The following is a 19741-nucleotide window of genomic DNA, read 5'->3' on the forward strand; positions in this document are numbered from 1 at the left end:
ATGCTAATCCCCTTATGATGGACCTTTGAGTTGTGTCTGGCCTTTTACTAGAATAATGCGATAATGATTAATATTGTACACATGTCATTTCATATATTGCCAGTGTATCTCTGGAATGGATTTGTGGAATAGGAATTGCTGGGTCAAAGGGTAAATTCATACACAATTTTTGGAGAAAATGGCGTATTCTAAGGCTTGTAGAATTTTAATTATTTTAGAATTCACTTTTTTTGTTAGAAGAAAATCATTTCTGAAGAGATAATTAAGGACATTGCTCGATTTATTATGTGAAAACTCACAGAACAAATCCCTGTCTACACTCACGTTTGGTAAAACAAAAGTGCCCCTGGATAAGCGGCCACATTAACGTCAATCAATAGGCTATCAGTAAAGGAAACATGCCAAGACCTCACTCCTCTTTCATCAAGAGAGACATTTGGGGCCAGAGAGATTCAACTAAGGTTGGTGCCACCTCTCCAGTTTGCTAAGACAAAGCCAGTCGCTCCTGCAGTGTTGGCTTAACAGTGCAAGCCCAGGTCAGGAAGAAGTTGGCGCCCTTGGTACTGCAATGCCAAGGTTACTGTCTCAGAAGGAACTGGGTCAGAGTCACTGGCAGTGGGAATAGCCTTTGCTCCCAAGAGCATAGTCAGCTGTTTCCAGGAAAGCTGCTGTTTGCCTTATCAGGGTGGGCCTGTTTCTCATGAGGTGGTCAGTCATAGCTCTCACTGTTGGGGAAGACTGAATGGGATCAGGAACCCACCAGCCCCCCATTTCTTCACTGTCAGAGGTGTGCAAGACTCAGGGACAAGACTTCTTTTGCATCCATCTGGCCTAGTCTGAGGGACTATAAACTGCAGCGCACACACATACACACACACACACACACACACACACACAAACATCAGTGAATGAAACCCCACCTCCTGTAGAGATGGAAAGAACTTTCCAAACATGTGGATGAGAAACTGGAGGCATGAAAGAGGAGGAAATAAAGTGAAAAGGGAAGACTAGCAAGAGAAAGAGAAGCTGAAAGGGAACCACAGAGTTCTGGGGGATGCGAGACATTCTGAAAAGGCTTAAGTTAGTGAGGCTTTCTTACCTTATGTGAAATAAGGAGAAATTTAAATTATGATGTCCTAGATTTGGGTCCTTCTCAACAAACTAGCCTGGGAGTAACCCTCTGCAAGGCAGAGCCACCCTGTAAACCAACAGCCTTGGGCCAACTAGTGACCAGAGATGGTGCTTCTCCCCCAGGAATGCCTGTGGTTTCTCTTCTTGTCCTCAATATGGGGAAGCATGAAAATATTTATGTTCAACTGCTGCAGTTTTCCTCAGTCAGAACTTCTTGATATAATGTTCTTTTCCTCGTTTTCCATAGAACTGTGTTTTATATTGGTATCTCAAAATATTTTTTGAATTAAATAGAAAAAAAAAAATGGAAGAAGGAAGGAAAGAGGCAGGGAAGGAAAAAAAGAAATGGAAAAAAAGAAAAACAGAAGATCTGATGTAGTTCAGTGATGCCCAAAGATATAATCATTGCTGCTTTAGAAAAGTAGTTCATTCCTTATCAAAACTATCATGCCATCTACTTCTGATTCTATTGTAAAACTACTGAAAGAAAACAATTAGATTAATTGTTATTAATTAAAACCTTAAAAACAAAACAATTTATTATAACATTTTATTGAAAGAAAAAATACAGCAGAGCTCAAAAAGCTACACTTGTTATGCTTTATAAAGGTAGATGTTTACACAGGTTTTTTAAATGCACACATTCATGACATTATATCACAATATCAAAGGCACCTTTTCCTGCCACAGTATTAGATAATGAATAAAAAATATCAAATTAATCTTTAAAAAATCTAAAATGATACAGTATATTTTAGGATTATGTACATATTTGAAACATTTAGATATTTTTAAACACATTATTTTCATACGTGCATCAGAATTATCTCTAATTCTCAAAATATTATGGCACCAAAATTCTCTTTGTCAAATAACAAAACACAAGATGCTGTAATCTATAACCAAGCACCAGTTAAAGTCAGTATTTAAAGCTCCATCAGTTTGGCTTCTAACATGTGCAAAGTGAAGTGGGTATTTAAGATAACCATTGCAAAACATTGAGTCTCAATTTTTTTTTGTCTTTAATTAGCTGATTATTTTAGAGAAAATGGGGAGAACTGGATGATTTAGATCAATGTTTTTCTAATGGTTCAATGGAATCCTAGGGCTCTCAGAAGAAACTTCCAAGGCACAGAAGAGGGTTTGGGAAATAAGTAGGTCCATTACATGTATATTATATGTTAGAGCTTTGTGCAGGATTGAGATCATACAAAGAGTGCTATTGCTTTAAAATAAGTTTGAAAATACTAATTTGGAAAACTGCTTCAAAGCATATTTCATTTGGTTATGCTAACACAGTTTAAGAAATATCTTTGTCAAAACAGATTATCACACTTAGTCAGTTGCACAACTCAAGTGAAAGTTTATCTAAAAATGTTGCCTTCGTTGGTTACAGGGGATATAATTCTAAGTTTATCTGTACATTTTTAAGTCTAGAAAGACTTTGAATGGAATAATAAAATATTATCATTAGCTCAATAGTATGACCAAAGAACATTATCAAATTATAGCTCAACACATAAAAGTGGAGAGATAATCCTTTGATATATGGAATTAATTGTTTTAATATAAATGATCACTTCTGAAAGTGAGGCACACTATAATTCTGTTTGCTAATTTTAACTCTTATTGTATTTATGATGTAAACAAAATTAAAAATGTATTTTATTAATACCTACTTCAAAAAAAGAACACTTTAATAAGCACCTCAAATCTGGAATATCATTTAAAAAATATTATTATTTAGGAAAATGGATGTCAAGATATATTATCTCTATTATCTTCCTAGAAAATTATGTCAATAGAGTCAAGCACTTTTTAATGCTCTCGGATTTAGAGAGTATCCAAGAATTTAAAACTGTTCAGCTTCAATTTTTATTGAACAGAAGAAATGGTTTTGTTGCAGGCCAAGTAGCCATCAAGAATTTGTTCTTATAACCACCAGAGGGCGCCGGTGCCTGCAGTATGGTTGGTGTAGGTGTAATCTAACCTTTACTGGAATTTTACATCGGCATGCTAAAAAATGCCTTTAAAAAAAATTGAAAACTTCTAAGAAATATATTTACATTCTGTAACACCTAAATAATGTTGGGCTATTAGATTAAAAAATTAAGTGCACTGGCTTATTTTGGTTAAGATTAATTTAATAGGACTTTATTAATATTTCTAAATCAGGAATTGAATGGATAACACTTTTAACTATGAATAAAAAGAGAGTCCCTAAGCTCCTAACACTAACAATTCATTTAGCACCACATATTTAGCACCAGAATAGATACTGATAGTTCACACTTAATAAAAACTTTAATTCCAAAGAAACTTCAAAATTGTAGCAAGCATACGGTGGTTGTTATGCATTTTCAGCACCATTAACCAGTGAATTGTGTAACTTTCTAAGTTTTTGATTGACCTCTCATAAGGCAAAGTCAGACCATGACATAATTTTTAAAAATCATTCTGCATGCATTTAAATATGTCTTCCCTCACACATATAACAACAATACAAAAAATATATATAAAACAAAGATAATATTAGACATTGATAGAAATCTAATTTCACTCTACCTAAACACTTCTGCAGGAAAAGGCTTCCCTCCATCCATGTCAAGATTTGTGTCCTATGCTACTGCGGAACATAAGGAATGCTGTTATACACGGGGGAGAAGGCAGACCCCAGGTTAAGCATGACTTTTCCTTCCTGGACACATTCAAATTATCTGTTTAACTTACGTTAAGCAGGATATGAACAAAAAACACATAACTGGCCTGAGTGTGTTTTAGATTTGCTTATGTAGATGTTATAAGTTGATCTAACACAAGCATGTATTCATGAGAAAAAGATATATTGTTTCAGTTCAAATATTCTGAGTAAATTGTATCGGGTTGAACTTTCCCTAGTGTTCGGTCAGCTCTTTGCTAAAGCTGCATGGAGCTTTCAAATGAATATTTCCATGAAGGTTTCGAATGAACACCACAGCACTGCCAATTGAATTTGGTAGGGAAGCCCTAATGGACCACAGAAGTGATGCTTAAACTACTGGACAGACAAAAACATGGTAACAATAAAAACTGTTTCTGCCACATTTTAAAAGCATGCTTATCCATCATAACCAGCAACATTAAGGGTGTGCCTACACAACTCAAATACAATTCTGTAAAGAAATCCATCAGTTTTACAGCGAAAATTGTCATTTTTCCAGTCTTTTGATGACATGGAAGCCAAAAAAACTATATCGAGACAGAAATTGTTTACTTTTCTACTGAATAAAGGATGACATGAAAAATCTATACCAAAGATAAAACCAATGCTGTAGAATATGCATGCCAATTACTATTTCTTTTGAATGAAACCTATTAAAATGAAAACCTCAGTAATGACTATTTAAAGCTGCTCTTGAAATAGCTTATACCCACACCCTTTGTGCTCTGGGAATTACAGTGAGAAATAGCTATCCTAGCACCATTGTTGCATGCTGTGAAAAAATATGACACTCTGTGTTGATACTAGCAAACTTTCATTTGCTTTAGCCTGGAAAATAAAACATTTCACATGGCCACTTCATATTACTAACTTTAAAAAGTACAGATAGAATAACAAATATACCCGTTATATTTTCAGCTGAGTTGTTAAGTTATAAATAAACTTACAGTTCTAGCTGTGATTTGGAAAGGACTGTTGTGTACAAGTTGTGAGTGTGTGAACCATAGTCATAATCTGATATGTTTGATGATTTATCTGGATTGTTGATGCACTCAAAGCTTTGTATTTAAGACATTTTTGTTTTAATGAAACATGGAAAGGTGGGGTTCCTCTAAATTCTTGCAATACTCGACTTTTTAGTTAATTCTAAAAACCCATTCATGTAAACATTTATTACATTACAGCCACTATATAAGAAGCTGGTATAAATACAAAGATAAGACAGAATTTCTGCCAAAGGGGAGCTCAAATAATTTTATCTCAAATAAAATTTCACAACATTAATGATAATTTTAATATTCATACATTTCTGTTAATATGGTAATTTTACCTTCACATGACAAAATATCATTATACTTTTTGAGACTTGAGAAACCAAGCTACACAAGTAAACCAGCAACAGAACTGGAACTGATAGTAACCTTTTTTGGTTTAATAGTACTTTTACTACTTCTGTAGAACTAGTTTAGCAAACTCAAGGAAGGAAATATTTTCTAGATAAATCAAATGAATACCCCACTAATGAGCTTTCTCTTCCACTGCCTATATATATGTTAGCTAAAAGTTGATTTGGGGCCTGATTCTTACTGTTATTTCTATTTTTCATTTTAGTCTCCAAAAATATTTAATTTTAATAAAGTCTCTATATGTTCCCACAAAAGCAAAGTAGTATGATATGAAAACATTTAGTCAGATTCAGTTTGTAAAAGGAATCAGGCCAATTGTTTGTCATCATGTAAACCTGAACTTCAGACGGTGGGTGTTTCCCCCATTGGATTAATTAACTGTCATCTTTCAGTGCATCTACCCTAAGAAATTGCAAATGTGTAGGGAATTTTAAACAAGTAGTTTTCTTCTGTTATTTGTACTCTGGAACTAACCGTGTTTACTTATTCTGTGATTCTGTTGAAGCATTGCATAACCTGAACCATACACAAACGCACACATGCACGCAAATGCATGCACACTTGAAATGTAATGTGTTAAGTGTCTTGACCCATGTGTTGAATTCTCCTCTCTGAAAGTGATTCCCTGACTTGGAAATAAGCATTTTCAAAGTCACATGAGTGGAATTTTCATAGTGACTTTTTGATTTCCACCAAACTTAATGGAGAACTGAAAATTATTCTTCTACTTAGATATAGGAATAAAATTTAGTAATTAATCCTTAGAAAATCATCTGAAGAGGCCCCTTTAACAAAACCATAACTGTCTGTGGTGTGCACATGGGAACTTGCACATGATGCTCAAGGACCATGGTGATTAGATTGATTCTCACCAAGTAAGGATGGGCAAAGCAGTGGAGAGCTGGAGGTGTCCTTGACACCTACAATGTTTATTTCTGACATCCCTCACCTCCTGCTGAAAGGCTTCAAGTTACACTAGACCTTCAGTATATGCCCTTCAGAAGCTCTCCACCTGTTTGTGTGTGTGTGTGTGTGTGCAGTAACCCTATTTCTGTGACTTTTCATACCTGTGTCCTGAATCTCACTTCTCTTGGACCTTCTCAGTTTACTTAGGTCTTGCTTTCTGCCTTCCAAAATCACAACTATTTACTCTCACCCAGGAATCCCTAGGCAGTTGTTAATTTTTCCCTGCCTCATTTAGTTCCAGACGCTATAGCTACATTTTCATGCTAATCAGAAGCCTTACATATTACACAGTGTGGCCTATCACCTATTCCATCTACATGTGAACGTTGTTGCACTCACTTCCTCAAAATTACATGAAAAATAAATCTGTTAAAAAAATAATAATTTTACAGCAATATAATTAGGTGGCATTATTTCTTGAATATTTTTGTGAGCTTCTTGAAGTCAGGAATCATATCATATTATCTTTGCATGATCAGAACATAACTATCAGAGTGCCTTGCCCATCGTAACCACTCAACACAAGATTCAATAAAAGAGATTAAGCAAAAGGCATGATTTGAACCTTACATAAGTCAAGAGTATCTTTTGGTGAACCCAAGTAAGATAAAATATCTCCAGAATGAAATCTGTGGTTGCTTAATTAAATTATTATATCCAGATATTACTGAGTGTTATTTTGCAAATTATCACTTTTGGGGCATTATAGAAGTGGGTACTGCAGATGTCCCACCACCTCACATACATTTTAGAATAGGATTTTTAAAAATTTCCCTCAAGTTAACTACAAAATCATGTTACTTTCTATGTGTTATATCATCTATGTGTGTGTATTTACACACACATACATTATAGGCCAAATATATATTGTATTCCTTAAGAACATAATTCCTTTGGAAAACAAGTTTTGGAACTGGATGCATCAACTGTGTCAATACTACATACACAATATTTTAATTTAGGCTTAGAGGTCAGAAAACAGAAATGGATGCTTTGTTTACCTCCAAGGATTAAACAAACATAATAGACAAACACTAATTTATACAATGAATAATAAAAGGAAAACAAGATTATGATAAAATATGTATAATATGTGCAAAACTCAATATATATATATGCCTATGATTCCCAGAAACCATTATATTTCCTGGAGGAAAAGACAAGCTTATTTAAACCAGTATAGGTAGTTTGACGTTACTCCTGCAAAACAAAGATTGTCAGTACAAGACCCCCCGTAACTGGGAGGGCAAGCTGAACATGGTACCCCTACTTTATATGGTGCTTCTCCAATCCAGTTGCCCCTCGAAAAAAAAGAAGAGAGCATTAGTGCTACTTGCCTATTCTTTAAAATCTGATTGTCCTTAAGCACATGATCACGTGTTGACATGTGATGATATTTTTAGAAGTCTGTCATTTTAGAAAAGCACTAAAAGTTATAACCATTTCTTATTTCTACAGTAACTTGTCCTGTATATCTTACTTTTAAAATGTTTTCTTTCCAAGTAAATTAATATTGTGTTAATTTACAGATAAGAAGTGAGGCACTACAATGCATGGTGACATTATTAGTCATCTGACACCAGGCTTGATGCTCTATCCACTCACCACAGGTGCCTGGTTCCTGCAGCAGCCTTCTAGAGCACATGGGCTGTGTCCACTTAAACTTACTTCTTAAAAAAACTCATGCTAATGTTATTATAAAGATAGTAAAGTATATACAGATATAGATATATACATGTTCATTATATATATAAAAATATATACATGTAATTCTGGGACGCTTAGAAACGGTGAAATGAGCAAGAAGTTGTTACAAGCATAAAAAATAGGTATTAAGTGTTCAAAGGATTTCTTTCTCAAGTTGAAAAAATAGTTTAGATTCTCAATATTCATAAAATGAGATACGGAAAACTCAGTAAGAGAATAATGGCTCACAGAAGCAGCCATGAAAGGTGATTCCAAAACATTTTCCCATATGTAAACTCATAGTTATAATTTTTAGTAATAGTATTAGTTCTTTTATAATGCTGAACCTATTTAACTGAATTATTATGAGTTATCAATATTTTTCTTCATCTGTAATTATGGCCATGATTATAGTGATACACCAAATTCACCATTTAGGGTAGTTAAAAACAGCCACAATGCCTTATGTTATTAAACTCTTTGAGCTGCGAGGAAGGAGGCAATGAACGTATTCTCAGTAGCATGGTGATTAGTAACTACAGTACTAAGAGACAGCAATACAGCCCGTGATGTGAAGGAAATTGAATGGTCAGGAGAAAATTTGGTTGTAGATAGTAAAAAGTCAGGGTTGAAGATAAGACAACAGTGTAAAGGCTAAAATATGAAACAAGTGGGTCTCATCTTTAAGACCTAAATAAGACCAAGCAGGTGACTCATACAGTGCATCTACCAGACATGAAAATATCCTTATTCAGTCAGTTGAAAGGTCACATTTTTATCTATAAAATATCTGTAAAGGAAAATTTGTCTGTAAAATGAAAAATATGCTGATTATTCATATTACAAAATGAGATGAGATTCCAAGGCTTCCCACCTCTATCTAGCTTATTCTACACTCTGCCTTCCAGAGACGCTTCCTCAAGCATAATTTTGGTAATGTTACATGTTTGCTTATGAACATTCAAGGAGGTCCATTCATCAAGAGTGCAGCTCACTCCTTTATCCTAATCTCTCCCATTCTATATTCATAATCTTATTTCCCTCTATATCTTTACCCAAACCTATAAAAATATATGAACCCAGCCTGTGGTATTTTAATTTCATATTTTTCAACTTATTTTACATAGCTTTTAGAAATTACACAGCACATATTTTTGGTAATGTTAACTTAGAAATACAATTTTATTATATAAAAATTATTATATATTATATTACAAACTTTTACACGAATGGAGGATAATTGTATTCAGTAGTAGATCAGTCAGTTGATAAACTTATATTATTCTTCCTTCTAATTTTTATTCTGTTTCATCTAATTCAATTCATTCTCATTCTCTCATTTCTCTCTCTTTCTCTCTCTGTCTCTGTCTCTGTCTCCCCCCCCTCAACCCCTTTCCTTCTCTGTTTTATTTTGCCCCTGAAAAACAGTTATACTTGAGATAACTTCATATTGGGATTGGAAGAAACATATCAACTATCAGTCAGGATTTTAAAACTTTCTTCATTGCCTAGGATTCAAAAGAATGGTTCTCTATTACAGCAAATATAGCATACTAACACAATATCTTAAACTCTTAGACTTATAAAACAATCAGACATCTCATCAATAATACTACAAAATTCCAATCATTGGCCAAAAACAGAATAGTTAAATGAATGTAATAAAAAAAACCTCTTTCACTATTTGAGTACTACTTGGCCTATTTATGTCAGAAAGAAGGGTTAAAGTCTTAATAGGAAAATATACAGTATAAAACTGAAAATATCAAACAAATGCAGTTTTAATGCTTATCATAATGCCGCCACATTTTACTTTCCAAATCTTACTATTCTAATAACTGTGGAGAAGGGACCATCGGGAAAATTGCTATTTTTCTAACTTTGCAAAAACACTGCCACTGGCATACTACCATATAAATGAGTAATGCAGTTATTTGTGAAACATTTTCTCATTCCCTCCCCATACTGGCAAAGCTGGAGAAAATCTTTGTTTGGGACTTACTTTGGAAGACACCAGGAGTGTCATAAATCCTTTGTACATTTTAGTATTTATTCCAAATGGGAACAGACTCATGTATAAATACTGGAACATTTTATCCAAAGAGTCATTGTTATCAAAAAGGCATTTTATCAGATGTTAACAAATGCTTATTTATCCTCATATTATAAAGAATGTTCATAAATATGAGCCTATTTTATAATCTTTGATCAATTTTCACAATACCTTTTTATGTATGCCATAAGAAGAAATTACTGAATATTTTTTATACTGAAATTTAAATCACGGCAAAGCTTTCATTAAAAAGAAGTCATAGCATTTAAATTTTCCCTTTTGATTCTGAATGCCTCCTTAACCATCTATGGAAAAAGTAAACTGTGATTTTAATTTTACTCTTAAAAGAAAGAAGAAGGGCTTGTTTTGCTTTCCTAGTGAAAAAGCTAAGCCAACATTCTAGTACTGATTGATGAGAATATTGTGGTGTTGATAAATTCCCTAGAAGATTCTTTCCTGATGCCTTTTATCAAAAGCCTAGAAGCATGTTTATTTTATAATTACCATGTCTAAAGAAAGATGGTAAGGAGAATTTAGTGACTCTCCAAATCACAAATAGCCTTGCCTGCAATTTTAATCTAGAATCCTTGTGAAAAGAAACCTTTCAGCTTATAACTTTTCAGATATACAAGAAGATGGAAGATTTGAGGATTAGTGCTTGTTAGTTAAGTCTTACTCATATTATTTACCTGTTAAAAATATCTATCAGACTGAAGATATTTAACATCATTAAAGATTCCAAGAAGTAGAATCCAACTGGATACTTACTTTGGGGCATAGTTGCATACCAAATAAACTGCACTGCGCCATACAGCTCCCCAAACATTCATGTTTTGACAAGTATGAATTGCACATCCTATTCGATTGGAAGTGGCCCAAACCATCTGAGAAAGTAAATCGATATACTGTTACTGAAGTTGGAGCTAAGAAAATTCATGTTCACCAAAATAGTAAGAGCATTTTTTAAAAGTATGAATCAAAAATGAACAAAACAGTTAAAATAACCTGTGTATAATGTGTGCACATGGGGCCAAAACATCTCATAGGACATCTGGGATTGCAATCCTGGGGATATGGAAAAGCATAATCTTTCACTTCATCATACCATGGCTTGACCAACTGGAGAATAGAGCGATATCTAGATATCAAGAAACACAATGAGAACTTAGAGTACAGTAGTGGCAATATATAGTGGACTCACGTTAAATTATAAGTTAATTGGTTCTTTTGCAGATTATTCATGGTAAATCAAGAGCATACCCACCCCTCACAATTACCATCATCACCTAGTAGAATCCCCTATTCCTCCAAGTAGAGCCAAGCATGAAAATGCCCAGGAGTGGAGCAAGTAATTCTGTATTTGTCTAAGTATGTGTCTGGTTGTTTCAAAAAGAGAAATGCAAATCTTTCAGGAATTATCATCTTTATCTTGTTTTACCAATGTCAAAAATTTCTTCCATCAGAATCTTATATACAATTAAGAATTAGATATATAAAAGAAGCTGTGATACTAGACTCAGTGTGGATTTTTTTTCCCTTAAACTTGAATCATTTTAATTTAATGATTGTACACCTGATTTTCCTCCCCTATATGGAAGAGAATGAGTCTTTGGAATATTGGATGATGACATTCCACAGTGGTAGAAAAATTATCCTATTACTGGGAACAGCTTTATCCATTGTTGCATATACTTGCATATACATACATGTGCCTATGTATATATACATATATGTGTAAATATATTGAATTTGTACAACGCACACAGATACAGGTATATGCAAACATGGGAAGGTTGCATACACAATAATGGCTTCTGCCACCATCAAGGGATTTTTCTGAGGTAGAAGAGATAGGATACAGGATACAGCCTGATCCTTTCAAAGATTCTGTGAGATAAGTGTAGAATACAGGCTAAGGGAGGGTGTTCCAAGGGTGAAAGGGAAAACTGGTTTTTTTAGGCCCTTTTAAAAAATTAAATAATCCTTGAAGACATCTAAAACAGTCATAGGCCAAGCATCAGTGCCTGACACATAGTGAGCCCTCTTGCAGATATTACTTGAAATTGGTGTCACTAACCTTGGAGTCCATAAGCAATAAAGTTGTGTGGATAAACAGTACCAGTGAAACTACTTCCTACCTTCCAGTTCGTACAGATAGATTTTGACCCAAAAATCTCAATAAGTAAGAAGGTCCATGGTCCCAAATGCAAGTAGCTGCCCAAGCCTCTGCAGATTTTGCAAGATTTTCATCCCAGACCTGTGAAAGGGAAAAAAACCTTCAGCTTTACTGGGTTTGCTAGTAGCAAACAGAAAGAGAAAAGAAATGGCACTACTATTTCCTAAAGTTCTTTTAATTCTGCTTCCTGACTAGAAGAAAGCAAATTTAGACCATTGTTATTCAGAGTTCTACAGTGCAATATTGTTATTCCTCAAAAATCTTTATTGTTTCTACAGGGCCATCTAGACCCAATGTCCAGACATCAATTTTGGTAAAGGATAGGTTAACAAAAATATGGTATCCAGATGTAACTTGGAGATACCTCATACTGACCACTGAAGTTTGAATCCACCAAAGTCAATTGATTTCCCTAGAGTTTATTCACAGCAAAAAGGAGCCATGCTATTGATATATCTTAAAAATTAATGAGATCAAATTTATTTAAATCAATGTACCAAAATTAACAATGTCTCATATTATAGTCTAACTTTTTTATTGAGATATAATTGCTATATAACATTATGAGTTTCAGGTGTACAACTTAATGATTTTTATGTACATATATAACGTGAAATGATCACCACAATAAGTCTAGTTGACATCCATCACCACACACAGTTACAAATTTCTTTTCTTGTGAAGAGAACTTTTAAGATCTATTCTCTTAGCAGCATTCAAATATACGATACAGTATTATTAACTATAGTCACCATGCTGCATATTACATCCTCAGGATTTATTTTATAACTGAAAGTTTGTACCTTTTAACCACCTTCACATATTTCACACACCCCACCCCCCAACCTCTGGCAGCCACCTATCTGCTCTCTAGATCTATGAGTTCAGTATTGTTTTTGTTGTTGTTGTTTTAGATTCCACATATATGTGAGATCATAAGTTATTTGTCTCTTTCTGACTTATTTCACTTACCATAATGCCCTTAAGTTCCATCCATGTTGTCACAAATGGCAAGATTTCCTTGTTTATTATGGCTGAATAATATTCCATTTATCTACTTATTTGTTGATGGACAATTAGGCTGCTTCCATATCTTGGCTATTGTAAATCGTGCTGCTATGAACATTGGGGTGAAGGTATCTTTTTGAGTTAGTATTTTAGTTTCCAGACTAATACCCAGAAGTGGAATTGCTATATCATATGTTAGTTCTATTTTAATTTTTTTGAGGGCACTCTATACTGTTTTCCATAGTGGCTGCACCAATTTACATTCCCACCAACAGTGCCCAAGGTTCCCTTTTCTCCACATCCTCACCAACACTTGTTATTTCTTGACTTTTTGACAATAGCCATTCTAACAGGTGTGAGATGATGTCTCACTGTGGTTTTGATTTGCATTTATTCCAACTTTTAAAGGTCAAACTATATTAAATTATAATATGATATAAATGATATTTTATATCATTTGAATATTTGATAGTAATAATAATATTAGAACTTACATTTTAATTGTTATGAGCTGGAAACATAGATTTATTTAATGTAACAATGTATTTAAGTGAAAGGAAGTTAATTTAGTGACTTTGAAATAAAATAGGAAAAAAACTGATGAACCCTTCAGAAACACTTTTACCCTAGGAGGCCACGGCACCCACCCTGAAAAAAGATTTCTTAGTTACTTAGAAGTTGTCTTAAATTAGAAAAACAAAGTCATCTTAACATAAATCTATCTAGAATTACATTAAAATAAATGCACTCACAAAATTACATGAAATCAGAATTATCAAGGAAGGATCTGGAGTAATTCTATGGTGACAGTGGCCACATCTCCACTGTCTGTGTAAAAAGAAAGATCATTCAAAAAGCTATAGTAAAATATGCTTTCCTTAATTATCCAGCATATAATCTGCCCATTTTGTGGATTAATTAAATGTGGCAAAACATTGCATAATACCCTTTTAATAAGTAAGTAATCAGTGCTAAATACAGTATATAAATGGAAAATACTCATTCTATAATATTTTAATAGTGTCTCTTTATATACTTGTTTTCTCCTTTGAATTGTATCATGCTTTTTTACAGTTATAAAAAATATTTTGTATTATGCTTTCACACTTAGCTCTGTAAAATAATCATTTGATATGTTTTATGAATTATTACTTCAAACCTCTCCTTTTGTTTGTAAAAATTCTGTGCAGAAATATCAGTGACGCAAAATAAATTTACAATGAAAATCATAGTATTCTAGAACTGAAATTTACTTTTAAAAGCATTTTGTTTGGCTAATAATAGATTCATCTAGTATTTATTCTTCTGATATTTTTAATGAAATATGGATTTACAAAATATGGATTTCAGTTCACCAAAATGCAAAATATTACCATTAGATCACAAATGAATTTTAGATGGAATAGCATCAACAAATTATGTCTCTGAGCTAATTGTAGTCACTTTGGGAAAAAAGTACATCTAAATATTATTAACATATTGAAGTGGTGTGCACTCAGAACAATAACTGCTAAAAACACGGCTTTTCTGTGTTTTTATATAATCTTTCTAAAAACAGTCTTTCTTATAGTCTTGTTCCGAAATATCAGCACTGTATAGCACAAATAATACTGAAAAAGAAAATAAAATATCTTGTATTCTAACCCTAAGCCTACTGCTAAGATCATCTGCGACTGAGGACATGTCAATTATTCTGTCTCCCAGTTAACTCATCTCTAGGGTCCCTTTCTTCTTCAGCATTTCATGATTTGGTATACCTGAGTAACTCCAGCATCAGAATCAGGAAGAGCTGTTATATTGACCTATGACTTGTTCAGTTCTAGCCTTTTCCATACCACAGAGAGAGGAAACCTAGATTCTTCACAAAATAATTTAAAATATTGAAGGCAGTTAAAAAATGTAAAGTAATTTAGCATATATAATTCTATATGCTTACTCATATACTTAAAACTTATTATGTATGTCAAAGAGATAAACCAAAGAGTTCATGCCTGAAAAATATCTTACATGAGCCCATTTAAAAATTATTATAAAGGATTTTGATAGGAATACCATGTATTTAGCATTACTGATGCCTACATTTTTAGGTGTTTCTATGTACAGATATCATAATTAAAATTTTTGAGATGATAGTTGTGAGGGAGGAGAGATGACCACTTTTTTTCATCTCTCCATGTTTGCTTTTAGGAAACTGATGGGAGAGATTTCTGCCTGTCCCTGAAGGAAGATGCTGGAGACCCTGGCAGCACTGGCCAGGTCCCACACAGAGAGTGGGATCATTTTGCCTTCCCATGGGAGACATACCAACTGTCTCTCTGATGCCCACTGCAGAGGAAGTCAGAAAGTCCTGTGCTCTTTCTTGCCTGTTTGTCCCCAGGCAGGACTCACACCCATCCTGTAAAGAGGGGAAGATCCAGCTCTGAAATTTAGGAATTGCATATCTACTGTATTTGCTGTCTCTGTCTTTCTCCATTGGTACAACTCCCAGGAGAATATGGGTGAGTGATGTATCCCTTTAATCCACAGTCGTATTTAAATCTATTAATACGATGAGAGGTCTTTCCGGGTTGAAAACAGCAAATAAGGATAGCTTCTTTCTTATCCAGAAGCTCTAAATGGCGATGAATGTTGCCAGTTTAACCATGTGAAAGAATTCTAACAACTTATACAAATTTAGGGAATGAAGTTGTAATCACCTAAGCATTTGACTAATATATACATTTCTGGATGCTTAATGGATAATCTGTCTGCTGAATTTTGCTGAACATCTGTGATATTTATTTGAAATAATTTTAGTATCATACCCTACAAATACAGCAAAAGAAGAAAGGTCACAGGTGTGTACTTACTTAACATTCTATGGAATGACTAGCAAATACGCAACATATTATTATCATTTGTTAGAAATGCTAAACACCTTATATTTATTCAGCTTTTATGCAGCTAATAGCCTCGAATTCTGTATTTCTAGCTCTTGTCCCTCGAAATGGATAAAATACTTTCACAGATAACTGAGTTGTGAACACTTAAAATCTTATCATGCCTTCCAAAGATTAGGCAAAAATTAAGAAAATTATGCATGGAGACAAAAAAACATTTACAGGAGCTAGTAGAAGTTAGATTTTATTATTAAATAACTCACAAAGTAAAGATGGCTTAAAACGGTGTCAGAGCATGCATGAGCCTCTATATGTGCCCTATCGCTCCACACGGTTTTCTTCCATTCTTTGCTGTTGTGAGCCATTTAGTTGGTCAGCTTGTCAACTGACTGATTTAGCTCTGGACTAAAACGTTTACCATGAACTACTCTGCTTATAAATAAATGTAGCACCTTCTCTGTGGAAACCACATAGTCTGATTAAGCCATGAGAAACATCCAGAATTCAAACTGATGTCATTTCCATAGCTAGAAGAGTGTGGCTCTAAGAGATAGGAGGGACATGAAAAGAATGCAGACCCTCCTCAGGTCCAGAGGTCTTCAGAGGTTAAGCCAAAGAAATACAAAATTGAGTCAAAGAATGCCTCAGCATGGGAGAGAATCACTGACTTCCATAAGTTGAAGAATTAGAGAGTGATATGATCCAGCCCAAAGAAGAGGTTGTTTTATCAGCCATTTCCTTAAGTTTTGTTACCCACAACACAGTGGGCACCAGGACATCCGAAACTCCCTTCTTAAACCCCAGTCACTATCTCTGGACAGTAAGAAATGTAGACCAACTGAAAGGCAACCCTGAAAATTACTTGAGACTATATCCCCAACATTGTTTGATATGACATACTGTTTTTCTTCAAGTGGGTAACATCTTTTAATTCCAAACGTAAGAAAGAAATGTAGAAGTGTTTGAAAGAATTAAATATAAGGTGTTAAAAAGGATAAATATTTCTAGGTAACGAACCTGTACATATTTGATATTATTAATATAGTGGTTCAGAGAATATGGCAACAGGTTATTAAAGCAATAGGTTAGCCTTGTAATTTCAACATAAAATATATCAATAATTATTTATATTTGTGGTTTTAAGTTAAAAATTTTAAGAAAATCTTGTTATAATTTTTAAACAGTATTGCAAAATTTAGAACTTAAGAGTCACTGTATTGCTTAGGCTTTTAAGACATTTAAATATATGGAAATTATTTTCAATAAGCCAATTGAAGTACTAAAGGTCAAATATGTTAAATCTATAAATGCAGCTTAAAATTTAAATTAATTAGGTTTGTAAGTAGTAACAAACATTAAACAAATGCGATTGTCAAAACTTGCTAGATTTCTGAATAGAACAAAAATATATGTAAATGAAGCTAAATTAGAGGAGAACAAGAAATGTTAAATTTGAAAATGACCTCTTAAAAAATCTGTTCTGCACATGGAAACCACCTTCAAAGACATAAAATACTAAAAAACAAAACTATCACACTGAGTTTTTGAAGACACATTTCTAAATTGGTTATTGTCTTGGATACTATGATAGCAATGGCATTGGAAACAGTATGGCATGTCGTATAGACACTTATTTTCTTGGACTGACATGTGGTCATTTCTCATATATTTAGATAAAAAGTGAAGGCAGTTTAGATAGACAAGTTTTTGGCTTTTAAAAATAACTCAGCTGGGGCTCTTTGTTCTTTTTCTGGGTTAGACTGGGAAAGCAGTGCTGACTTATAGAAGTGAGAAAGAGCCATTAAAAAGATATTAAGTGATGACAAAATTATTTTCCCTGAGGGCTGCCAGAAGCTTTTAAAAACACTTCATGGGCATCGTTGTGGTTTTGTTTTGAAAGTGGGGTTTATTCCCTTTCGGTGGAAATGCTTGTGAAGTGCCAATAAAGGAAACTGAGAGCTGAATATATGACCCAGTGTTAAACCAGACGGGAGGGAAGAATGGGCCTTGGTAAGACTGGAGGGGGTGGGGTGCGGCACAGGAAGAGAAAAGGATTTCCCCTGGGAAATTGGGGGCACTAATTAGATTAATTAAATGATATTAAACCGATTATACTTTAAAAGAGAACTAGTTAAGGAACTTGATTTTAAAAAAACTCCCGCAAGCCTCAAAAATGACCATAAATATGGGATCACATTATATCACAAAGTATCAACGTGGGGTCCTAAGCATTTTTTAAATGTTTAAACGAAAATATTGAAGACTTTCCTCAGGTAAGATGAGTGCTACCTTTCATGTAGGTGGGAAAGGTAAATTTCTATAAAAAGAAGACGTAAAAGTGTACTTTTTTAGAGGAATTCTGAACTGGATCATTGCCAGCAGCATAAAATTCTTAAAAACAAACACAAAAGGACTTCTCTTGACCCCTATTCAGCTTCGTCTGCCAATGCACCATTCCTCTTCTCCCTTTTACAATGAAATTTCTCGAGTGTAGTCTTAACAGAGAATTTTCAGTTTTTCTTCTTCTACTCTTGAGCCCACCCCAGGCAGGTTCCTCCCGCTACCTCCACTCTACCTCAATTGCTCACATCAATATCATAAATGGTCATTTCCTGGTCACTATTTTATTTGTTCTATCAGCAGCTTTTAGAATGCCTGACCACTTGCTCCTCCTGGACCCACTTCCATCCCCTGATTTCATGACCCCACCCTTGCCTTGTTTTTCTCTGGCTGCTGCCTTGTTTTTCTCCATATGTTTGCTGATTCTTCCTCATCTCCCTAACCTGTGCATGCTGGAGGGTTCCCAGGGTTCAAGCCATGTCTCTGTCTGTCTTTCTGTCTGTCTGTCTGTCTCTCTGTCTCTCTCTCCCTCTCTCTCTCTTCTGTTTCATCAATTCACTGCCTAGGTAATCACATCCAGTCTCACACATTGAAATACTATTTATAAGCTGGTGGTATCCTTCCAAATTATATCTATAGACCTCCCCACTGAATTCCAGACTGATTTATCCATCTATCCACTTTAAACCTCTACTTAACAAGTCCAAAATTGAGTTCCAGTATCCACAACCCTACTGCCACTCCCTACACTCTAACCAGCTACTCCTACAGTCTTCCTCCCATCAGTGGATGGCGTTACCCTTTTTCTTCTGGTTCAGGGGTCACCAAATCTATCCCATTGCCTACTTATATGTTACCTATAGCTGTTTCTGTGTTACAGTGGCAGCACGGACCACAAGGTCTGCAAAGCTAAACATATTTACCATCTGGTCCTTTACAGAAAAAGTTTACCAATTGCTTTTGTAGTTGCTCAGGCCAAAAAGTCCATAGCCATCTTTACTCTTTCTTTGCTTAATAATCTTTATACGCTCTATCAGCAAATCTTGTTGATCCTGCCATCAAAATCCTGTCTATCCAGAATATAGCCACTGATCATCATCATTATTACCACCACCTTGAGTGAAGCCACCATCACTTGTTATCTGGATTATTGAAAGAGACTCCTAGCTGAGGGAGTGTTTCATATATATAAAGCCTTAATATATAAATTAAGGAAGGCATGGATAAAAGAAAAATATTCAGAATTTGAGGTAAGATTATTTAAACAGGATTGGTGATTAGGAAATAAAGGAAAAAATTTTTCAGTGCTTTAATCTATGCACGGCTCAATCTATACCTCAGTCAAGTTCTTTGAAAATACCAAAGTGCTATTTAAATATAATCAAACTCAACTGA

The 19741-nt window shown here is 34.3% G+C and overlaps 1 protein-coding gene across 1 annotated transcript in view; it reads right to left on the minus strand.

Annotated features, from left to right (window-relative positions):
* Positions 1 to 1715: 1715 nt before the first annotated feature.
* The window catches only part of PI15 (peptidase inhibitor 15), a 30069-nt gene continuing 12043 nt past the window's right edge, over positions 1716 to 19741 (minus strand). Inside the window, exons 2-5 of the mRNA XM_007185071.2 lie at positions 12082 to 12200; positions 10949 to 11081; positions 10712 to 10827; positions 1716 to 7505 (exon numbers count right to left, since the gene is read on the minus strand). Coding sequence (XP_007185133.1) covers positions 7370 to 7505; positions 10712 to 10827; positions 10949 to 11081; positions 12082 to 12200 — 504 coding nt within the window. The 3' untranslated portion in view covers positions 1716 to 7369. The remainder of the gene's footprint in view (positions 7506 to 10711; positions 10828 to 10948; positions 11082 to 12081; positions 12201 to 19741) is intronic.

Source organism: Balaenoptera acutorostrata, chromosome 17, assembly GCF_949987535.1.
Source record: "Balaenoptera acutorostrata chromosome 17, mBalAcu1.1, whole genome shotgun sequence".
Classification (NCBI taxonomy): domain Eukaryota; kingdom Metazoa; phylum Chordata; class Mammalia; order Artiodactyla; family Balaenopteridae; genus Balaenoptera; species Balaenoptera acutorostrata.